Here is a 19,138-nt window from a genome sequence, read left to right as displayed (position 1 = left end):
TCCAGTTGAAATCTGGAGAAAACATCTAGAAGCGTACAGTCAGTATGCCCTGGAGCTAGAAGAATCGCTGGAGGCTTCAACGTCTCAGATGATGAACTTGAATTTATAAGAAGACTTCTTTTGTGTATTTGTATATTTGGGGTAAGGAGGGGGAGATTTGAAAGACTTTGGGGCCCTTAGTTCTTCATTGTTGACCTAATGTCTGTAATGCCATTTGATTGGGAAGTCGCCCCATGTGAAGGGCACGGGAAGCAGGCTTTGTGGCAGCCAAAGCTGCAAGTCCCATGAACGGGCACTTGGGCATGCTGAAAACTTTCTTAAAAGCCTTCATACACAGCGTTGGCCCTCTGAGCACACTGTGAGTCTGGAAAACACTGGAAACTACTCCAAGTCATCTGCTGCTGAAGAAGAATCCTGTCCGTTGCAGAATAGCTGAACCAAATTCGTGGGTTAGCAGAAAATGTGTGATGGGGCTGAGTTCTCTCAGTCCCGGTGACCCAGACCAGCCCTGCACAGAGCCAGTGTCAGAGCAGGAGGGTGGGGAGGGCCCTTTCTCAGGACATGGCCTTTCAGCCAAAAGATGTGGGCGATACTTAAGAGTGTTTGCTAAAATGAACAGAAATGATCTTTGACACTTTAGTCTTTATTTTCCAAGGAAACAATGTATATTAGTTACTAAATTTCAGTTTTGATAATCTACAAATCTTTTCTTTCTTTTGGGAATGAAAATAAATTATTTCTTTCCAGAGGCCTGAGGGGGAGTTTACTTTTGTACTTCCCTGTAAGTAAGAATGCTTATTTATTTTGAATAAAGATTATTTAATTTATCTGGAGGTTCTGGTCATTTGGCTTATCCTTGGTCTCCGTCTTACTGGTTCTTCCTTTGTCTTAATCTGTGCCTTTTGGCCTTCGAATGTAATGGAACCAAGCAGGGAGAGATTTGCCGTGCCAGACCTCCTGGGGCTGAAAGGAATGACTGCTGAAGTCTCAGACCCTCTGAGACCTGCCGTCACCAGATCCGGCCCCAGTCCATCTGCTTGCATGCTTGTCACAGAGGAAAATGGCAGGAATGAAGTGTCACTGGTTTGTGCTTGTCAGGCAGACAAGGTATGGTGTTGGCTTTGAAAATAGTTGAATTCAGTGGTGCCAAATAGTGTTCCTCTGAGAGGTGAGTGGCCTGTGATGAGCAAATAAAGTGGAACGAGTCAGAAACAGTACGCTGTGTGGACAGGACTGGCAGTCTGACAGGAGGTTGTGTGAATGAAGCACCCATCTGTCTTGTCATGTGACACTCATTATTCCCAGTGTACCCTGCTTCTTCGAAGGCAGTGTGAGCTGTTTAAATGGGGACATAGGATCTGGTCGACCAGGCCCTAAGTCCCAAGCCCTGACTCTTGTCAACAGGTTTCACCCTCTGGTCCAACAAGAGGAGCAGCCTCAGGAAGGTCTTTCCTGTGCTCCCTGTGTCAGCAGGTAGCAAGTCAACTATAGTAGGTTTGAAAATAGATTTATGTGAGAATAAAGTTTCCAAAATTAATTCATAGGGAGAAAATGAAATAGCCTCTAGCTGTACTGCCTACAATTTAGCTGAGCAGCCTGGAATTGTAAAACTGATAAATCAAAAAACTATTAAGAAACAGACTTCTTGTCAAGATGGCAAAGTAGGTAAACTGTGAGATCGCTTCATCCCACTACCAAAATTACAACTAAATTATAGAACAACCATCATTGAGAACCACCCGAAGCTAGCTGAGCAGATTTCCTATAACTAAGGATACAAAGCAGAAGCCACACTGAAACTCGTAGGGGTGGAGACGCAGACTGGGAAGGTTCCACATACATGGTGTGGCAATTAAGAAGTGGGAGGGATATCTCCACTAAGGAGGTGCCCCCTGAGGAGCAAAGGGTCCCAGACCCATACCAGACTCCCCAGCCTGGGGCACCAGTGCCAAGAAGAGGAGCCCTTACATCTGGCTATAAAAACTAGCAGGGATTGTGTCCAAGACAAACAGGTGCTAGAGACTGAGGTGTTGCTCTAAAAGGGCCCATGCACAGACTCACTCTAACATCAGCACAGGGGCAGCAGCTCAAAAAACTTCAGGGACACGTGAGAAACTAAAACGACTAACTTTAGGGCATGGGCTGGAGGGGCAACTCCCCAGGAGCTGAAGCATTGGCAAGTGCTGTTGTTCTTTTGTTGAGCTTTCCCATGCAACCAGCCCCGCGCAGGTAGGCGCCAAAACTGAGCGCTCCGGTAACCTGACTTACATTGTTTGACCCACTCCGGTGTTTCCCTGAGACCCTGCCCCACCCAATTTGCTCGCCCAGCCTGAGCCTCTTCCAGCGGCTACTCTCCATAAGCATCCTGCCTCAGCTCATGCTATAGCCTTTCCCCCAAATCCACAAACCTCACAGGAATTGTGGCTGCCCTAGGCTTGCTCCGCATACTTTCCCAAATATTTGCAAATCCCTTATGTGGCCGCCACCCTCAGCTCACAATACAGACTCTCAAAGGTCCACAAACCCTACACAAGTAGCAGCCAGCCTCGGCATGCATTGTAACTCCCATCAGTGGTCCCAAGCCTGGCATAAGTGACGACCAGTCTTGCCCTGTACCATAGCTCCTACTAAGCAGCCACAAACCTGCCACAAGTGACGGCTGTCCTTAGCTCACAGCATCATGGTGCCCATCAAAGGGTCCCAAGTCCAGCATAAGTGGCAGCCAGCCTTGGTTCACAGTGTAGCCTCTATCAAGTGCCTCCAAGTCGTGCACAGGGAGCAAACAAGTAGAGATCACTTTATAGCTCTTAACAAGCAGCCCCAAGCCTGGCACAAGCAACGGCTGACCTTGGCCTTCACTGGAGCCCCTCCCAAGAGGCTCCACACACAATACACCAGGAGTGGCTGGCATCAGACCACCTCAGAGCCCCACCCAACCAGTTCCACAATCAACATAACCAAAGGGCAGCCTCAGCTGGCACCAGAGCCCTGCTTAAATGACTCCCACTCCATGGAGACAGCCTCCACACAATAGTTCATCCACTGTAGTCACAATCAGCCCTTCCAGCCAGTGAGCCTGAGGGTCAACCCCACTCACTGATGTGCCCAAGCAGTTGAGGCCCAACTCCAACAGAAGACTACACACAATCCACACCAGGGACACCACTGGAGCACCTGGCTCGGGTGACCAGGGAGACTGTGCCACTGATTCCCACAGCACATCGTCTACAAAATGTCACTGTCAAGACCTGGAGATGTAGCAGATCTACCTAATACATAAAAAGAAACACAAGAAGTCAGTCAAAATGAGGAGACAAAACATGTAGCAAATCAAAAAGGACAAAACTCCAAAAAAGGAACTAAGTGAAATGGAGAAAAGCAATCTACTAGATAGAGTTCAAAATACTTACAAGGGTGTTCAATGAACTTGGGAGAAGAATGGATGAACTCAGAGCTTCAAAGAGATAGAAAACGAAAAGAACCAATCAGAACTGAGGAATACACTAGAGGGAATGAACAGCAGATTAGATGAAGCAGAGGGTCAAATTAGCAATCTGGAAAACAAGGTAGCAGAAAACATCTAAACAGAACAGCAAAAAGAAAACTTTTTTAAATGATAGTTTGAGGGACCTCTGGCACAACAGCAGGCATACCAACATTAACACAGGGGTACCAGGAGAAGAGAGAGCGAGGGATTGAAAACCTATTTGAAGAAATATGACTGAAAAACTTCCCCAACTTGGCAAAGAAAACAAACATACAAGACCAGGAAGTGCAGAGAGTCCCAAACAAGATGAACCCAAAGAGGCCCATACCAAGACACATCATAATTAAAATGCCAAAAGTTAATCTTAGAAGTAATTAGAGAGAAGCAGTTAGTTACCTACAAGGGAGCTCCCATGAGACTGTCGGCTAACAAAAAAACATTAAAGATCAGAAGGGAATGGTACAAAATAGTCGAAGTAATGAAAGGAATAAAACTACACTCAAGATTGCTCTACCCGGAAAGGCTATTATTTAGAATCAAAGGAGAGATAAAGAGTTTCCCAGACAAGAAAAGCTAAAGGAATTGTTCACCACTAAATCAGCATTACAAGAAATGTTAAAGGAACTTCTTAAAACAGAAAAGAAAAATATCAATAAGAAAATAGGGGGAAGAAAAATTCTCACTAACAAAGGCAAACACTTAGTAAAAACAGTGCATCAACCAATTATAAAGCTAGCACAAAGGTTAAAAGACAAAAGTAGGAAGAGCATCTATAATTTATAACAATAAATTAAGGAATATACACACAAAAGAGGTAAAAATAATGACAAAAACAAACATAGCAATTAAGTGACCATCAATAACATAGACTTCTATAAACAAAAGTTGGTAAATATGAAGCACATGGTAACCACAAACCGAAAATCTGTAAGAGATATACAAGAAATAAAGAGAACCGAATCCAAACATAATGCTATAGAAAGTCATCAACATGCAAGAGAATAAGAAAGGAACAGAGAACTACAAAAATAGAAAACAATTAATGAAATGGCAATGACCACCTACCTATCAATAATTACTTTAAATGTAAATGGACTAAATGCTCTACTCAAAAGACATAGGGTGGCTGAAAGGATGAAAAAAAAAAAGACCTGTACATGTGCTGCCTACAAGAGACTCACTTCAGATTGAAAGATACACACATACTGAAGATAAAGGGATAGAAAAAGATATTTCATGCAAATGGAAACAAAAACAAAGCTAGAGTAGCAATACTTAGACAAAACAGACTTTAAAACAAAGGCTACAACAGGAGACCAGAAAAGGCATTTCATAATGATAAAGGGATCAATTCAACAAGAGGATAGAATTCTTGTCATCACATTTATGTACCCAGTGTAAGAACATCTAAATCTATAAGGCAAATATTGACAGACATAAAGGGAGAGATCGACAATAATACAATAATAGTAGGGGACTTTAACACCACATTGACACCAATGAATAGATTATCCAGACAGAAAATCAAAACAGTGGTCTTAAATGACACATTAGACCAGATGGATTTAATAGATATTTTTAGAACAGTCCACCTAAAAGCAGCAGAATGTACATTCTTTTCAAGTGCACATAGAACATTTGTCCAGGATAAATCACATGTTAGGCCACAAAACAAGTCTCAATAAATTTAAGAAGACTGAAATCATATTAAGCATCTTCTCTAATCACAATAGTATGAAACTAGAAATTGATTACAAGAAGAAAAAACACAAACACTTGGAGGCTAAATAACATACTACTAAATGAATGGGTTAACAATGAGATCAGAGAGGAAATCAAAAGATACCTTGAGACAAATGAAAATGAAAACGATGACTCAAATTCTATGGGACACAGCGAAAGCAATTCTTAGAGAGAAATTCATAGAAATACAGGCCTACCTCAAGAAACAAGAAAAATTTCAAGCCATCTAATCTAAAGGAACTAGAAAAAGAAGCCCATAGTGAGTAGAGAGAAGGAAATAATAAAGATCAGAACAGAAATAAATGAAATAGAGACAAAAAAAAAAAACAATAGAAAAGATGAGTGAAACTAAGAGCTGGCTTTATTGAAAAGATAAACAAAATTGATAAACCTTTAGCCAGACTCATCACGAAAAAGAGGGCCCAAATAAAAATAATCAGAACTGAAAGAGCAGAAATTGACAACTGACACCAAACGAATATAAGAAAATACAATTATATTCCAACAAATTGGACAATCTGGAGGAAATTATAAATTCCTAGAAACATACAACCTTCCAAGACTGGTAGAAACAAAATCTGAACAGACTGATAACTACTAATGAAATTGAATCCGTTTTCAAAAAACTCCCAACAAATAAAATTCCTACACCAGATGTCTTCACAGGGGAATTTTACCAAACATTCAAAGAAGAATTAATACCTACCCTCTCAAACTATTCCAAAAAATTGAAGAGGAGGAAGGCTCCCAAAATCATAAGACCAGTATTACTCTGATTCCAAAATCACACACACAAAAATTGTGGGCCAATATCTTTGACAAACATAAGTGTAAAAATTCTCAATATTAACAAACCAAATTCAGCAATACATTAAAAAAAATCATACATGATGAACAAGTGGGATTTATTCCTCTGATGCAAGGTTGGTTCAATATCCGCAAATCAGTTAACATGATACACTGCATAGATAAAAGAATAAAAATCATATAATCATATCAATAGATGCAGAAAAAGTATTTGACAAAATCCAACATCCATTTATGCTGGGAAAAAAAAACCCTCAGCAAAATGGGGATAGAGGGAATATACCTCAACATAATAAAGGCCATATATGACAACCCCACAGCTAATATCCTCAATGGGAAAAAGCTGGAAGTTTTTTCTTTAAGATCAGGAACAAGGCAAGTATGTCCACTTTCACCACTTTATTCAACATAGTATTGGAAGTCCTAGCCACGTGGTTGGACATGGAAAAGAAATTAGAGGCATCCAAATTGGAAAGGAAGAAGTAAAATTATCATTATTTGCAGATGATATGAAACTATATGTAGACAACCCTAAAGATTCCACCAAAAAACTATTAGAACTAACAAATGAATTCAGTAAAGTTGCAGGATACAAAATTAATACTCAGAAGTTGGTTGCATTTTTATACACCAAAAACTATCAGACGAATTAAGAAAACATTCCCATTCCACCAAAAAAAGAACAAAATGTGTAGGAATAAATTTAACAAAGGAGGTAAAAGACCTGTAGTCAGAAAACTCAGAGACGTTGAAACCACAAATAAATGGTAGGATGTCCCACATTCATTGATAGGAAGAATTAACATTGCTAAAATGTCCGCACCACCCAAAGAAGTCTACAGATTCAATGCAATCCCTATCAAAATACCAATGACATTTTACACAGAACTAGAACAAATAATCCTAAAAATATATAGGGAATACCAAAGACACCAAATAGTCAAAGCAATATTAAAAGAAGAACAAAGTTAGAGATCGTGATATCAATCTATACTACAAGGCAATCGTAATCAAAGCAGCATGGTACTGGCATAAAAACAGACAGAGATCAATGGAACAGAATAGAGAGCCCAGCCTATATGGCCAATTAATCTATGACAAAGGAGGCAAGAATATACAATGGGGTAAGTACAGTCTCTTCAACAACATGCCAAAAAAAAAAAATGAAATTAGACCACTTTCTTACACCATATACAAAAATAAACTCAAAATGGATTAGAGAACTTCAATGTAAGACCTGGAATCATAAAACTCCTAGAAGAAAACATAGGCAGTAAACTCTCTGACATTGCTCTCAGTATTATTATTATTATTATTATTATTATTATTATTATTTTGATATATCTCCTTGGGCAAGGGAAACAAAAGAGAAAATAAACAAATGGGACTACATCAAACTAAGAAAGTTTTGCACAGTAAAGGAAACTATCAACAAAGCGAAAAGACAACCTACTGAATGGGAGAAGATATTTGCCAATGATACATCAAATAATGGGTTAATATCCAAAACGTATAAAGAACTTATACACCTGAACACCAAAACAAGCAAACAAACGAACAAACAAAAATCCAAGTGAAAAGTGGGCAGAGGACCTGAATAGACATTTCTCCAAAGAGGACATACAGATCCAATAGACATATGAAAAGATGCTCTACGTCACTAATCATCAGAGAAATGCAAATCAAAATCCCAGGGAGATATCTACCACCTCACTAATGTCAGAATGGCTATCTTCAATAAATCAACAAACCACAAGTGCTGGCGCGGATGTGGAGAAAAGGGAACGCTTGTGCACTGTTGGTGGGATTGCACATTGGTGCAGCCACTGTGGAAAACAGTATGGAGTTTCCTGAAAAAATTAAAAATGGAACTACCATATGACCCAGCAATTCCACTCGTGGGTGTTTATCTAAAGAAAACCAAAACACAACTTTGAAAAGGTACATGCATCCCTGTGTTCACTGCAGCATTCTTTGTTGCCACGCAGCAGCCTACCCATCTGTCTCCTAAAGAAAGGAGAGTCTGTGAGACGGATCCTTTCAGGGACTTTGCGTCTCCTTTATGCTTACACCTATGTCCCCCTGTTTGGCCCCCAAAAGATGGCTGGCTAGTCAATGACAGGTAAGATTCCCCACGGGGTGTGGGGGGGGCGGGACAACCCAAGCCAGACACAGCCGCGTGGGGACCATCTGGGGAACTCGCGGGGTCGACAGAGGTGGACACAGCCCCCCACCTTCTCCCGGCTAAGGACAGCCTCTGCCTCAGTGGCTGCATTCCTTCCCACAACCTGCAGGGGAAGTGACTCAGTGATGTGCTCTCCATCTATTCATATGCATAAAGTTTTGTCCCTTGGGGAAGTACTTATCCTGAGACTTACGGCTCCCTGCAGGCAAGGGTGATTGACTTAAATCAGTTTCTTATTGTAATGTATGGGATTCACAGATCTTGAGATTGACAAGCTTTACTTCTTTTACTTCCACATCTAACTAATGAAAGCTATGAGTTGGCCCATTCAAGGCTCAGTCCTTGAGATTTGAGTTCCTTGACCCCGCTTGCACTCTACTCTTGTCTACTGTCTTTTTTAACCTTCTCCGCACTTCTCGCTTCCCACCACTCTTGTCGTGCTGAATGCAACAATTATTTATAATAGCCAAGATATGGAAGGAATCTCAAGTGTCCATTGACAGACAAATGAATAAAGAAGTGATACAATTATACAACGGAATATTACTCAGCCACAAAAATCAAAATCTTGCCATTTGAGATAACATGGATGGACCTAGAGAGTATTATACTAAGTGAATTGAGTCAGAGAAAGACAAGTAACATATGATTTCTCTGAGGAATCTAAAAAACAAAATAAAGACACAAAACAGAAACAAACTCATTCAAATTGATGGTTGCCAGAAGGGAGGGAGGTAAGGGCATAGGCAGAAAAAGAGAAGGGCATTAAGAAGCACAAATAGCCAGTTATAGAAACAGTCACAGGAATGCAAAGTACAGCACAGGGAATACAGTCCATAATATTGTAATAACTATGCATGGTGTCAGGTGGGTACTAGACTTATCAGGGTAATCACTTCGTAAGTTATATAAATATCTAATCATTATGTTGTACACCTTAAATATAATACAGTTGTACCTCGGTTTTCTAATTTAATCTGTTCCGGAAGACTGTTCAAGTTCTGAAACGTTTGAAAACCGAGGCAAGGTTTCCCCATAGAAAGTAATGCAAAATGGATTAATCTGTTCCTGACCTTTAAAATCAACCCTTAAAACTGCAAATTTAGCATGAATTTTACTATCTAATAATACCATAGAGCCATAAAATTTACGGCGTTTGTAAACCGAAATGTTCGTCAACAGAGACGTTCGAAAACCGAAGTACCACTCTATTAGTGAGTTAACTGTAATTGGAAAATAAATTTAAAAACATAAAAACGACAAAATGATCGTGAGAAAAGATCATTACCAAAACCTCTGCTGGCGACGCAGGTTCTCTGTTCAGAGCCCCTGAGGTCTCTGGCCATGGTGTTTGCTCAACAAATGTAGGGTGAAGGAGGTTGCAGCAGAGAAGGTGGCCTTCCACATCATACTCACATCTAGTGTGACTCGATGCCCCATTGCCCTGGCAGAGGCCACCACTGCACAGGTAGCGGTGTGGTGACTGACACTGTGCTGATGGCATCGCAGGAAGCAGGCGGTGCTGGGGCCCCCTGAGCACAGACCTCACTGAGCAGACATAGAACACTCTGCCTTTATTTTTCTCAGCAGTGCAAAGAATCCAAATGCATCCTCATAAGCACATTTCCCAACAGTACACTCTTGTTATCTAATTGTTTTGTTGAACATGAAAGCGCTCTCACTATACCCCGACTTGAGGGGGAAGTTTAATTGATACAGAGAACAGCCCCAAGGAAAGGGTGCAAACCTTCGAGCAGTTCACTTGGAGTCTGTAGGAGCTGGAGCTGTCCCCATGCAAGAAACACACGAGAGCTGATGGATCTTATAAAAGGTCTGTCATGATGTGGGAAGGTCTGCAGCCGATCGGTGTCCTCTGGCAGCATGCGCTGGCCCCGGGGTGGCAGGGCAGAGGGAGCGAGGGCGGACATCAGGGTGAGCCTAACCCCGAGGTCAGTCATCCTCAGGAAGCCTTGTTTGCAGTAGATCCTGGAAGTACCCGGCAGGAAATGTGTGCTGTCTCATAGGAAGGCTGTTAGAAAACTCACCGGCCTCAGAGGACGGGTCTGGACACAGGCTGCAGTCATGAGGCTGAGAAGACATCCATTTCCCGGGTCACAAGAGAAATTCAGCTTCATTTTTAACAGAGGTTTTAGTTTTATGAGAGGCAGGCTCTCCGTGAGGAACTCATTCTACAAACAAGAAGAAAGAGTCTGTACGGTTGCAGGCTGAGCCGTGTTGGGCCGCCGGCCTCACCTGTACGCACGTGCGGCAGAGGCTTTGGGGACGCAGTGTTGATAACTAGATTCAGACACAGCTGTGACAGTACTCTCAAGTCACCCCACTGTGCAGAAAATGACAGGTACCAGTGGAGTGCACGACGAGCTGCTGGCTTTTCTGCCTGCGACAAGCTCAGCGCCCACGGCCAACACTGCGAATGACAGCACACTTTACGGAACAGTCTCTACTCTGAGATGGCTGAGGACAAGCGCGAAGCCCTCACAGCCGTGCCAGCACCCACTGAGGGCCAGCATCACTCGAGGCTCAAGGCAATTCTTTTCATGTGGAGTCTCACCTTCCCCCCCTGCTGTGCACCTGAGTTAAGTGGCTGAGTTTGGAGCTGGGGATCAGCAGCAGGCTTTAGTGGACACCACTGGCTATTCTGTGGGTGGTCCACTCCTGTAATGTGAAATGACTCAGATTGCAGAGGAGTGATCTGGGGAGCATAACAGCGGTGCTTCTGGAAAGGAGCTCTCACACACCCCACTGTCTTAATCAGTTTCCGTTTGCAGCCCATTAACCATCTCGGTTTCCAGCTTCTGCCAGATAGACCCTCTGTCACATGTAAGCACCTAATTTTTAAAAAGTTTCCAGCCACTGTCATAGAGGTCCAGTCAGGACTCTGTGCTCTGCAGTGCCCAGTCCCCAGGCTGCATCTGAATAGGTGAGGTGACAACTCACGGCCAAGGGTCATCTCCAGGGGGGCGTGGCAGGTGGCATCCGGGCAGCCCTGCCTCCTGGTGGCTAAAAATTGTCCTTGTTACAGCTTTCCTGAAAGAACAATGTGGTCTTTGAATTCCTGTCAGGACATCTGGCCTTTCCTCCTCTCACCCCTCTTCCCCACAGACTGTCAGATGTAGCCAAACGCCTCAGGTCTCTTGTCCTATGTGCCCCCCTTGGGGTCTATTAGGCCTTTGGGAGGTGCCCCTGCTGGGGGCTAGGCTTGGAGGATGTCACATACAGCCTGCTGGCAACAAGGAGGGACCTGGGTGTGAATTGTCACACTGATCACTTTTCCATGTGGTAAATCTCTGGCCTGACCTTGCGGTGGTGGCCAACAAAGGAGCCCAGGGCTGACGCCTGTCTGGGAATGCCTGTTCTGCCGCCTCCGCTGGAATGGCGCACACTGCTCACCCACGTGCCCACTAGCAGACACCCAACCAAGTGCTGAGGTCGCAAGCAACCAACGTCTCACCTACCCATGTTTCTTGCTCTGTCCGGGGTGGGGTGGCCATGGGGCATATCTAACCAGAACCAGCTGGCACTGCCCTTCAAGCCCAAGTCCCTCCGGTCCCACCTGATTTCCATTTCCTGGAAGAGCCCCACCCACTGGCATGAATGGACCCAGAAACAACCCCCACGGAGAGGCAGCCAGCCCTGGGTCACATACCCATGCCTTCTTCCAGCCCTGCATCATGCGGTCATGCTCCCCAACCACAGCCCTCCAGGCGGCGAGCTCTCTGGTCCACTTCTCCTGGTGGGTCACTTCTACAAGACAGAAGCGAAGCTCCAGGGCTCAGTATCATGGGCTTTTGTGGCACTGACAGGTGGCCACCCTCCACAGAGGCCATGCTGTGGTAGGTGACTGTTCCCCTGAAGCCAGTGGTCTCAGCCAGGGGGCCTGACCTTTCTGGCTGTGGGGGCTTGTCCAGTCAGTGCCCCCACCCTGCCTGCCCTCCCTAGGCCACCAGCTCTGGTGCAGCTGCTCCCCAAGGCACACTGGCCCCGTCCTCCACATGTCATTGGCACTTTCTCTCCAGGTGAGAGAGGAGTTAAACTCCCACTCCTCTTGGGGTGATGTAGAGACCCTGGGCCTCGAGGCCGGGGGCCTCCTCTCCCCTCCACTGAGGCAGGAGCTAAGGCTTAGAAGTCAGCTCAGCTGACCAGGCCAGCAGGCACTGTGAATTCTAAAGACATTATGCGACCTGCTACCTGCTCCACACATGTGTGTTTGACCCTGGGTTATAAAAATTAGTTACTTGCAGGGCTGTCACGATGGCAAAATCCTGAGCCAGAGTTTTTCTTTGTAAATAAAAAATGAACTGTGTTCTTGCTTTGGACAACAGCACATGTCACTAGTTTCAGAAACGGGGTCCAAGAACCAGAGCCCTTCAGACAGGAAGTAGAACTCACGCCCTGGGTAGACCTGAGTGGTCCAGGGATTGTGGCACTCACATAGCCAGCCTGTGGCCGGTGCCCCTTAACTGCAAGGCCCTGCAGGGACTCAGGACTCACAGCATAAGACCCCACATCTGCCGAGAGGCATTTAATTTCTAACACATCCTAAACTCATCCTGCTTCTGCACCACTGTACCTTCAATAAACATGGTGGGCAGGGAGAAAAGAAAATGCTGAGGTGTCTTCACTGTGGTTACGCCGTTTAGCCCCTCTCTCGTCTTGTGTCTGCTGTCTGTAGAGTGACTTGGGTATAAAACTCTCCCGCGGTCAAAGTCAGGTCCTGCTCCACACAGCCTGAGGTGGGGTATGACCTTGGGCAAGTCACTTAACCTGCATCATCTGCCAAGTGGGGCTAACAGTTCCTACATCATGAGACAACCAAGTGAAGTGGATGAGGTAAGACACCAACGGGCTCCAGCTGCCTCGTCACCTCTCTGGCTGTTACTGCATAGTGAAGAGCTGACAGTACCATTCACCTAACTTCTGGATAAGACGTCACAATTTGTACGTCACATTGACACGATTGTTCTGTGTTATCCTGACAGCAACAGGCAGGGCATTTTATAGAAATGAAAGGAATGGAGGTTTTAGGTGGGCGTGAATATTTATTTGCAATTATTCTTTCCCTCTCCCAATCCCCACTAAAATGACAAAAGGCTTAAACACGCACACACACACGCACACACATGCACACATGCACACATGCACACACACACACACACAAACATACACACTCTTGAAAACAGAATAGGAGGGGAAACAGCAACAATGTGGGAGCTGAACAGCGGAGGGTCCAGTGGAAACCCAAGTCCTCACCAGACCCAAGAAAGCTGATTCCTAGGATCAAACTTACAGAAAGGCCCTCGACCTGGGCGCTGCAACAGGGGGCTAATAGGCAGCTTGTTTCAAAGGCTGTTTAGAAGTGGAAGCATGGCCCCCTTTCCCACTCCACCCACCAGGGAAGTTCCCTCCTTTGCACCAGAAGAAACAGGTCATCTCAGAGAATACAGGACATGGGGCCTCAGGAGGGTACTGCTGAGGGTAGGGCCTGCATTGAAAGGAGACAGATTCAGTGGACATTTTCATACTAAATGATGAGGTCCTGTCCTCCTGCCCAACCTAAGTCCCTACTGACAGCTCAACCTAAACCTGGAGGGCCTGCTGCTCCAAGTGTGGGCTGTAGCCAGACGCCCCCAGGGGATTACAGCACACAGGACATGGAGAGGTGCTGGGCAGACCAGTTTCTAGTGCTCACAGGAATCACTTGGAGAACTTCTTAACACAAGGTGTCCCACCTCTCCAGGTCTTCTAATTCAGCAGATCTGGGGCCAGACCCGATGCTCTGCATTTCTAACAAGTTCTCAGATGATGCAAATGCTGCCAGTGCACAGACCACGCCTTGGGTAGAAAGGGCCTCAATAGGAGGGCCCTTTGAGTCCCTCTCTTAAATGTAAACAGACAATCAAGGGCCACGGGACTTCTGAGGGAAAGAGAAGACGGACAAAACAAGCAGAAAAGGGCAATTTGGAGGGAGAAGAAAACTAAAGAAACCTATCCTTATCCTCAGAGAGTGAAGACAGCATCCTGCATCTATGGAACAAGAACAGAATGGAACAGGAGAACAGAACATAAAGCTCTTAAGTAATAAAAATGTGACAGTGAGATGAAAACTCAGTAACAAGTGTGCAAGATAAAGTTGAGAAAATCTACCCGAAGTAGAGGCAAAATGCAGAGGGTTGACAGATAGGAAAGAGAAGATGGACCAGCCCAAGTGGCCCAGCATCTTAGAAAATAGTTTCAGAAAGAGAACAGTAAGTGAAGTGGAGAGGAGTGAGCAATTGTTCAAGAAAACCTGCAAGAGTTGAAGGGTAGGGGCTTCCACATGTAATGAGCCCACCAGGCATGAAAACTTCAAGACACCATGAACTTGCATTGTTCTCAAAAGATAGTGGTCACAGGCAGAGAGGTCAGTGGAACAAGCCTTCAGACACTAGGGAATGATTTTTAGGCCAGAATTGTCTACCCAACTGAAGTCTCATCTAAAGAATGACGACAGAGAAAACATTGGCTCTGGAAACACTGACTTCTCAGATGCCCCATCTGAGGTGGACCGGAGGACACACTTCACAGAAAACCAAAAGTGTGCTTGGGACACAGGACACATGGTCCAATGTCAGAGGAATGGAACCTCCAGCTTCCAGGCACAAATGCAGGGCAGCACTTGGCTCCTGGTGCAGAGGTTTCAGGAGGCTGAGGACAGGACACCAGTATGTCTGTGTTGATCAGGGACTTAGAGAACTGCAGAGTCTGCTGTGGAATTAAAAACTTGGAGCCCAGCAGCTGGAGTTCAGCACTGTGGGAAACAAAAGTACAGGAAGAGCCATCATAACAGACCCACAGGCTCAGCGCCATTCTAAAGTGACACATACTCTGGAAGGATGGGAGACAGGCAGCCAGTGTGCGTGCATGGGGAGACAGAGGGTGAAAATGAACAGCCATCTTTCTTAGTGGAAGGCAGGCTGAAATGTCACACACAAGCCTGCTGTTGGAGACACAGAGTAAACAGTAAAACATATGGCCTAGGAGAGCTGCAGTAGGGACGCGGGTGGTGGGCCGCTGCTTACCTCGTCTCATGAGGGTGATCCTCACTTGGGAGGTCTGGCTCCCCACTGAGGAGAGGACGGAGCAGCGGTACTCTGTGCTCTCACGGATGGCGTCCCGCAGCCAGCTGAGCACATGGGCCCTGCCATCAGGCAGTGCGTGGGTCTGCACGGGAACACACGTCTGCACTTCGCGCCCATTCTTCTCCCAGACAAAGCGAACATCAGCAGGACCTGGGGGACACACAGGCCAGCTCCACCCTGTGTCCCAGAACCCCATGGGGAAGCACAGGAACTGCCCTGGCCCAGGCTTGGGGGCAGGGGGCAGGGCGCTGCTCAGTTTGGGGGTTTCTGTTATCCCAGGTGGACCTGAAGCAACTCAACAGCATTCAGCTCAGTCCCTGCCCTGCCCCCGAAGAGGCCTGGCGGTGGCTCCTGCTGTGGTCCCCAGTAGCCTTGGGAGAAATAGGCATACATGCTCATTGCCCTCACGGCCCATGCACCCTGCTCCTGGCCTCACTCAGACACCTGCTCCAAGTGTTTAGGCCATTGGGAGCTATATACCTTCTCTGATGGAGACCCTGGTGGTGGTGCTCTGGGCTGGGTGTCTGTTTCACAGGTGGCTCTGGGCCTGGGAACTTCATCTGCCTGCCCTGGCCCTGCTGCCACCGCCTTCAGCCACAGGCTCTGCCTCCTAGGCATTCTCCCCACCATGCTGAGGGCCAGAGTTCCTGCTCTTGATAGGACCGAGATGGGCCTTGCCAAGCTAAGGGGGTGCAACGGGCCCTGGGAACTCTTGGGTGGGCTGGGGGAGGGCGCCGGCGTGCTGAGAAGGGCTGAGGGCTTGTCCTATGGAAATAAGCACTTGGAGGAGAGTGGGGAATGGGCCCCATCTCCTTTCTGCCATGCTTGGCCCTGGACCCTAGCCAGGGCCTTAGCCCTGCTGAGCCAGACTTGGGCCAGGAGCACAGTACAAGCACCTGGGCTTCCTGCCTCACTCGGGACAAGCTTCCAGGCCACTGCAGAGGGGACAGGGTGGAAGGCCCTGAAGAGCAGTGCGTGGCGAGCCAGGAACAAGATCTGTGCTCTGGCCCCAGGACTGGAAGCAGCCTGTTGGGGCTGGCTTCCTTAGCCTTAAGTGCTGCTGGACAAGCCTGTGGGTTTCAGGCTTCAGCCTGGGCCCAGGAGCTATGCTGAGACAGGCCCCGTTCCCACCCCCTGCTGAAGGACAAACAAACCAGGGCACCTGTACATGGTCTGTGTACACACAGGTTTCCACCCAAGTCTGCTGAAGGTGGGCTAAGGGAGAATTGAAATAGCCCCACTGAGCACTGCTAGGCTTCTGCCTCAGGTATGTGCAAACCTATTGAGCTGCGACAGTGGCAAAGGCCAGGCCAGGGCCTAGACAGGTATAGAAGCTCAGTCTGCCCTAGAATCCCAGGCCGCCGCAGCGAGACGAAAGAGGTGAGCAGGCCGGACTTCTTGAGGGCCCCCGTCACTGCGGCTCCCAGTCACGGCCCTGGGGCTGGGGCCAGGCCTCACTAACCCACCTGCTGCCCCTCTCACTCCCACCTGTGGCAGGTGGACACCCCAGTGGCGTGGACTACGGACCCTCTCTGGCCTCCTTGTCCAGCACCTGGCTCCACATGGACACCACCCACTGCAGACAGGTGGGGTGTGGGCTGACCTGGCGCAGAGCAGCTCCGCCTGACGCTCACACCACCTGAGACTCAGGTTTTAAAGGCTACATTCTCCTTAGATGCTCACTAACCGGGGAAGGATGAAATCAAACGTGGCGTCATGGAGGACGGTCAGCAGCAGAGGGAAGGACTACGTGTGTCTACCTGTGGCTGGAGCCCACTGAGCAGGTAAAACAAATTATAGAGCAGAGGGATGAACGAACTGGCACAAAAAGCAATAGGCATTTGGTGTGCAAGTGTGTGGGAGCGTGTGCATGGCCAGACATAAGGGGTAAAGGTGGGGGCCCCACACGCCACCTTGGGAGGGTGAGGCGGTGGCAGAGAGTTCTGTCAGGTGCTGGGTCTTTTAGAAAGAGGAGAAGCTTCCAGTTGAACTAAGATTACTTTCGATGGATTCCCAACACCATCAGGTCCCCGTGTGACCACCATGGCACCTGCTCATCTCTGTCCAGTGCCTTTCAGCAGTCGCCATGGTCGGGGTCCTCCAAACTTCCTCCCCGGGGAAGGGCAGACGCTGGACGCAGACAGCCCTGAGGTGCCCCTGACGTGGCAATCAGCCCCCACAGAGCGCGTCGACGCCGTGTCTGGGGGTGAGAAGGTGGGAAACGGCCGACGAGGGTCCCGTAAAGGACGGGACAGCCACTGTGTTGTCATTCATCAGCAATCACGTTTAAGAAAAAGATTTAGCAACACAGAAAAATACTAAGAACGTTACATTCAATGAAAAAATGTAAGTGCCTGTGTGTACACATATGTACATATGTGTAAATATGTGTGTGTATGTGTGTATAGACACATTCATATATATGCATAGAGTAAAGGCCAAAAAATGGCCATAACGCTGGCAGGTTTAAATTTAGGTCGTTTAAATTTCGCTCTTTATACTTTCCTGGAGTTTCTAAATTCACTATAATGAATAGTGCTTTTAGAACAAAAAGAAACTACTATCTTGAAAGAAAGAAATGTGCCCTAGATTCTGCAGGAAATTCTGAAAGTTCAAAAGTGCTTTGCACAGCAGCCCACTGGCTGTCCCGGCCCTCCTAGGCTTGTTTCCTGTGTTCTGTGCAGGACTTTCTTTCTAAAGTTTTTGTCATTTTGTACTCTCTCTATAGAGAAGGCTCTCATGACCAACCCTGGGACAAGGAATCTGAGTGGCCTGAGCTGGGGCCTAATTCGCCTCCCCCCCCCCCCCCCCCCGACCACGTGCACGTGAGTTGGGACCTTTCAGGAGTAAAATCCCCCAAGGCCACAACTCCTGTGGCATAAACAGTACAGCAAACACCTACCACGCACACCTCTGTCATGAGGACATTCTTAGGCATCATTAAATACTCTTTAAGTGTGTATTTAACTGAAGTAAAACATTAAAAATGTTAAAGAAGTACTTACATTCCATTTATTCTTTTAAAAAACTATCCAACTCATTCTGAATGCAGAGGAAATTAAAGAGAGAGGGAAAGTGAAAGTTAAAACCAGTTGGCAAAGTCACCAGGCTGCAACATCAGTGGGGACCTGGGCAGCAGCCCAAACCCATCTGTCCCACAGGGCCCGCTCCTTGGAAACGTGGACCGCTGGGCCTGTCCCCCACAGCGGCCTCGGCTGGCCTCTGTGGGCTGGGGCTGGCAGGAGTCTCGGGGCCTAGCACCCACCTTAGGGTCGACGCGGGGCAGGGGCTGTGGGCTCTTCCTGCCCCACCCTCGTCCAAAATGATCTAAGGAGACCACTAGTGTAGACCTCTATCTACTTTGTGACAAAAACAGAAGTACTGGGAACAATGGCCTCTCTCCAAGGAGGGAGGCCGACCCATCCAGGAGGTGGGGGCCAGAGAACCCTGGGTTAGAGGGAAGTATGATGGGACCCACCCCAAGTGATTAGGTGACATCCGCACTGGGTGCCCCCACTGCTGTCTGTGCAGCTCCACCAGGCAGGCCCGTGCTTGTTGCAGGTGGTCGACTCTGACCCTGGGGCCAGCTGCCAGTGGGCTCACCCACCTCCTATGCTCATGCCCAGGGGCCTGCCAGCAACTAGGGACCCAGGCACAGCTCTGCGGCTGTTCTCAGAGCACAGAGGCTGCACACACCAAGGACACTCATGCCGCAGCCCCAGGACTAGGCATCCCCTGCGGGGCCCAGAGTCCACTAATGCACAGAAGTCAGCAGAC

The 19,138-nt window shown here is 47.1% G+C and overlaps 2 protein-coding genes across 14 annotated transcripts in view; one reads left to right on the top strand and one right to left on the bottom strand.

The window, feature by feature from the left end:
* Positions 1-832, top strand: part of SECISBP2 (SECIS binding protein 2) — a 41,803-nt gene extending 40,971 nt beyond the window's left edge. For 8 of the 10 annotated variants that reach the window (XM_081067586.1, XM_081067585.1, XM_081067583.1 and 5 more), the window contains one exon: positions 6-832. In XM_081067586.1, the coding sequence (XP_080923712.1) occupies positions 6-109 (104 nt within the window). In that variant the 3' untranslated portion in view covers positions 110-832. The remainder of the gene's footprint in view (positions 1-5) is intronic. The other 2 variants (XR_013994556.1, XR_013994557.1) reach the window with 1 other exon arrangement.
* Positions 833-8,851: 8,019 nt separating this feature from the next.
* The window catches only part of SEMA4D (semaphorin 4D), a 111,420-nt gene continuing 101,133 nt past the window's right edge, over positions 8,852-19,138 (bottom strand). For 2 of the 4 annotated variants that reach the window (XM_081067574.1, XM_081067575.1), the window contains 3 exons: positions 15,302-15,511; positions 11,890-11,987; positions 8,852-11,270 (listed from right to left, as the gene is read on the bottom strand). In XM_081067574.1, coding sequence (XP_080923700.1) covers positions 11,244-11,270; positions 11,890-11,987; positions 15,302-15,511 — 335 coding nt within the window. In that variant the 3' untranslated portion in view covers positions 8,852-11,243. Of the gene's footprint in view, positions 11,271-11,889; positions 11,988-14,907; positions 15,031-15,301; positions 15,512-19,138 lie in introns of those variants that run through there. The other 2 variants (XM_081067577.1, XM_081067576.1) reach the window with 2 other exon arrangements.

The sequence above is a fragment of the Rhinolophus hipposideros genome (genome assembly GCF_964194185.1).
Source record: "Rhinolophus hipposideros genome assembly, chromosome: 11".
Classification (NCBI taxonomy): domain Eukaryota; kingdom Metazoa; phylum Chordata; class Mammalia; order Chiroptera; family Rhinolophidae; genus Rhinolophus; species Rhinolophus hipposideros.
The sequence above is the reverse complement of the archived record's forward strand: the minus strand, read 5'-3'. Positions and strand labels throughout refer to the sequence as shown.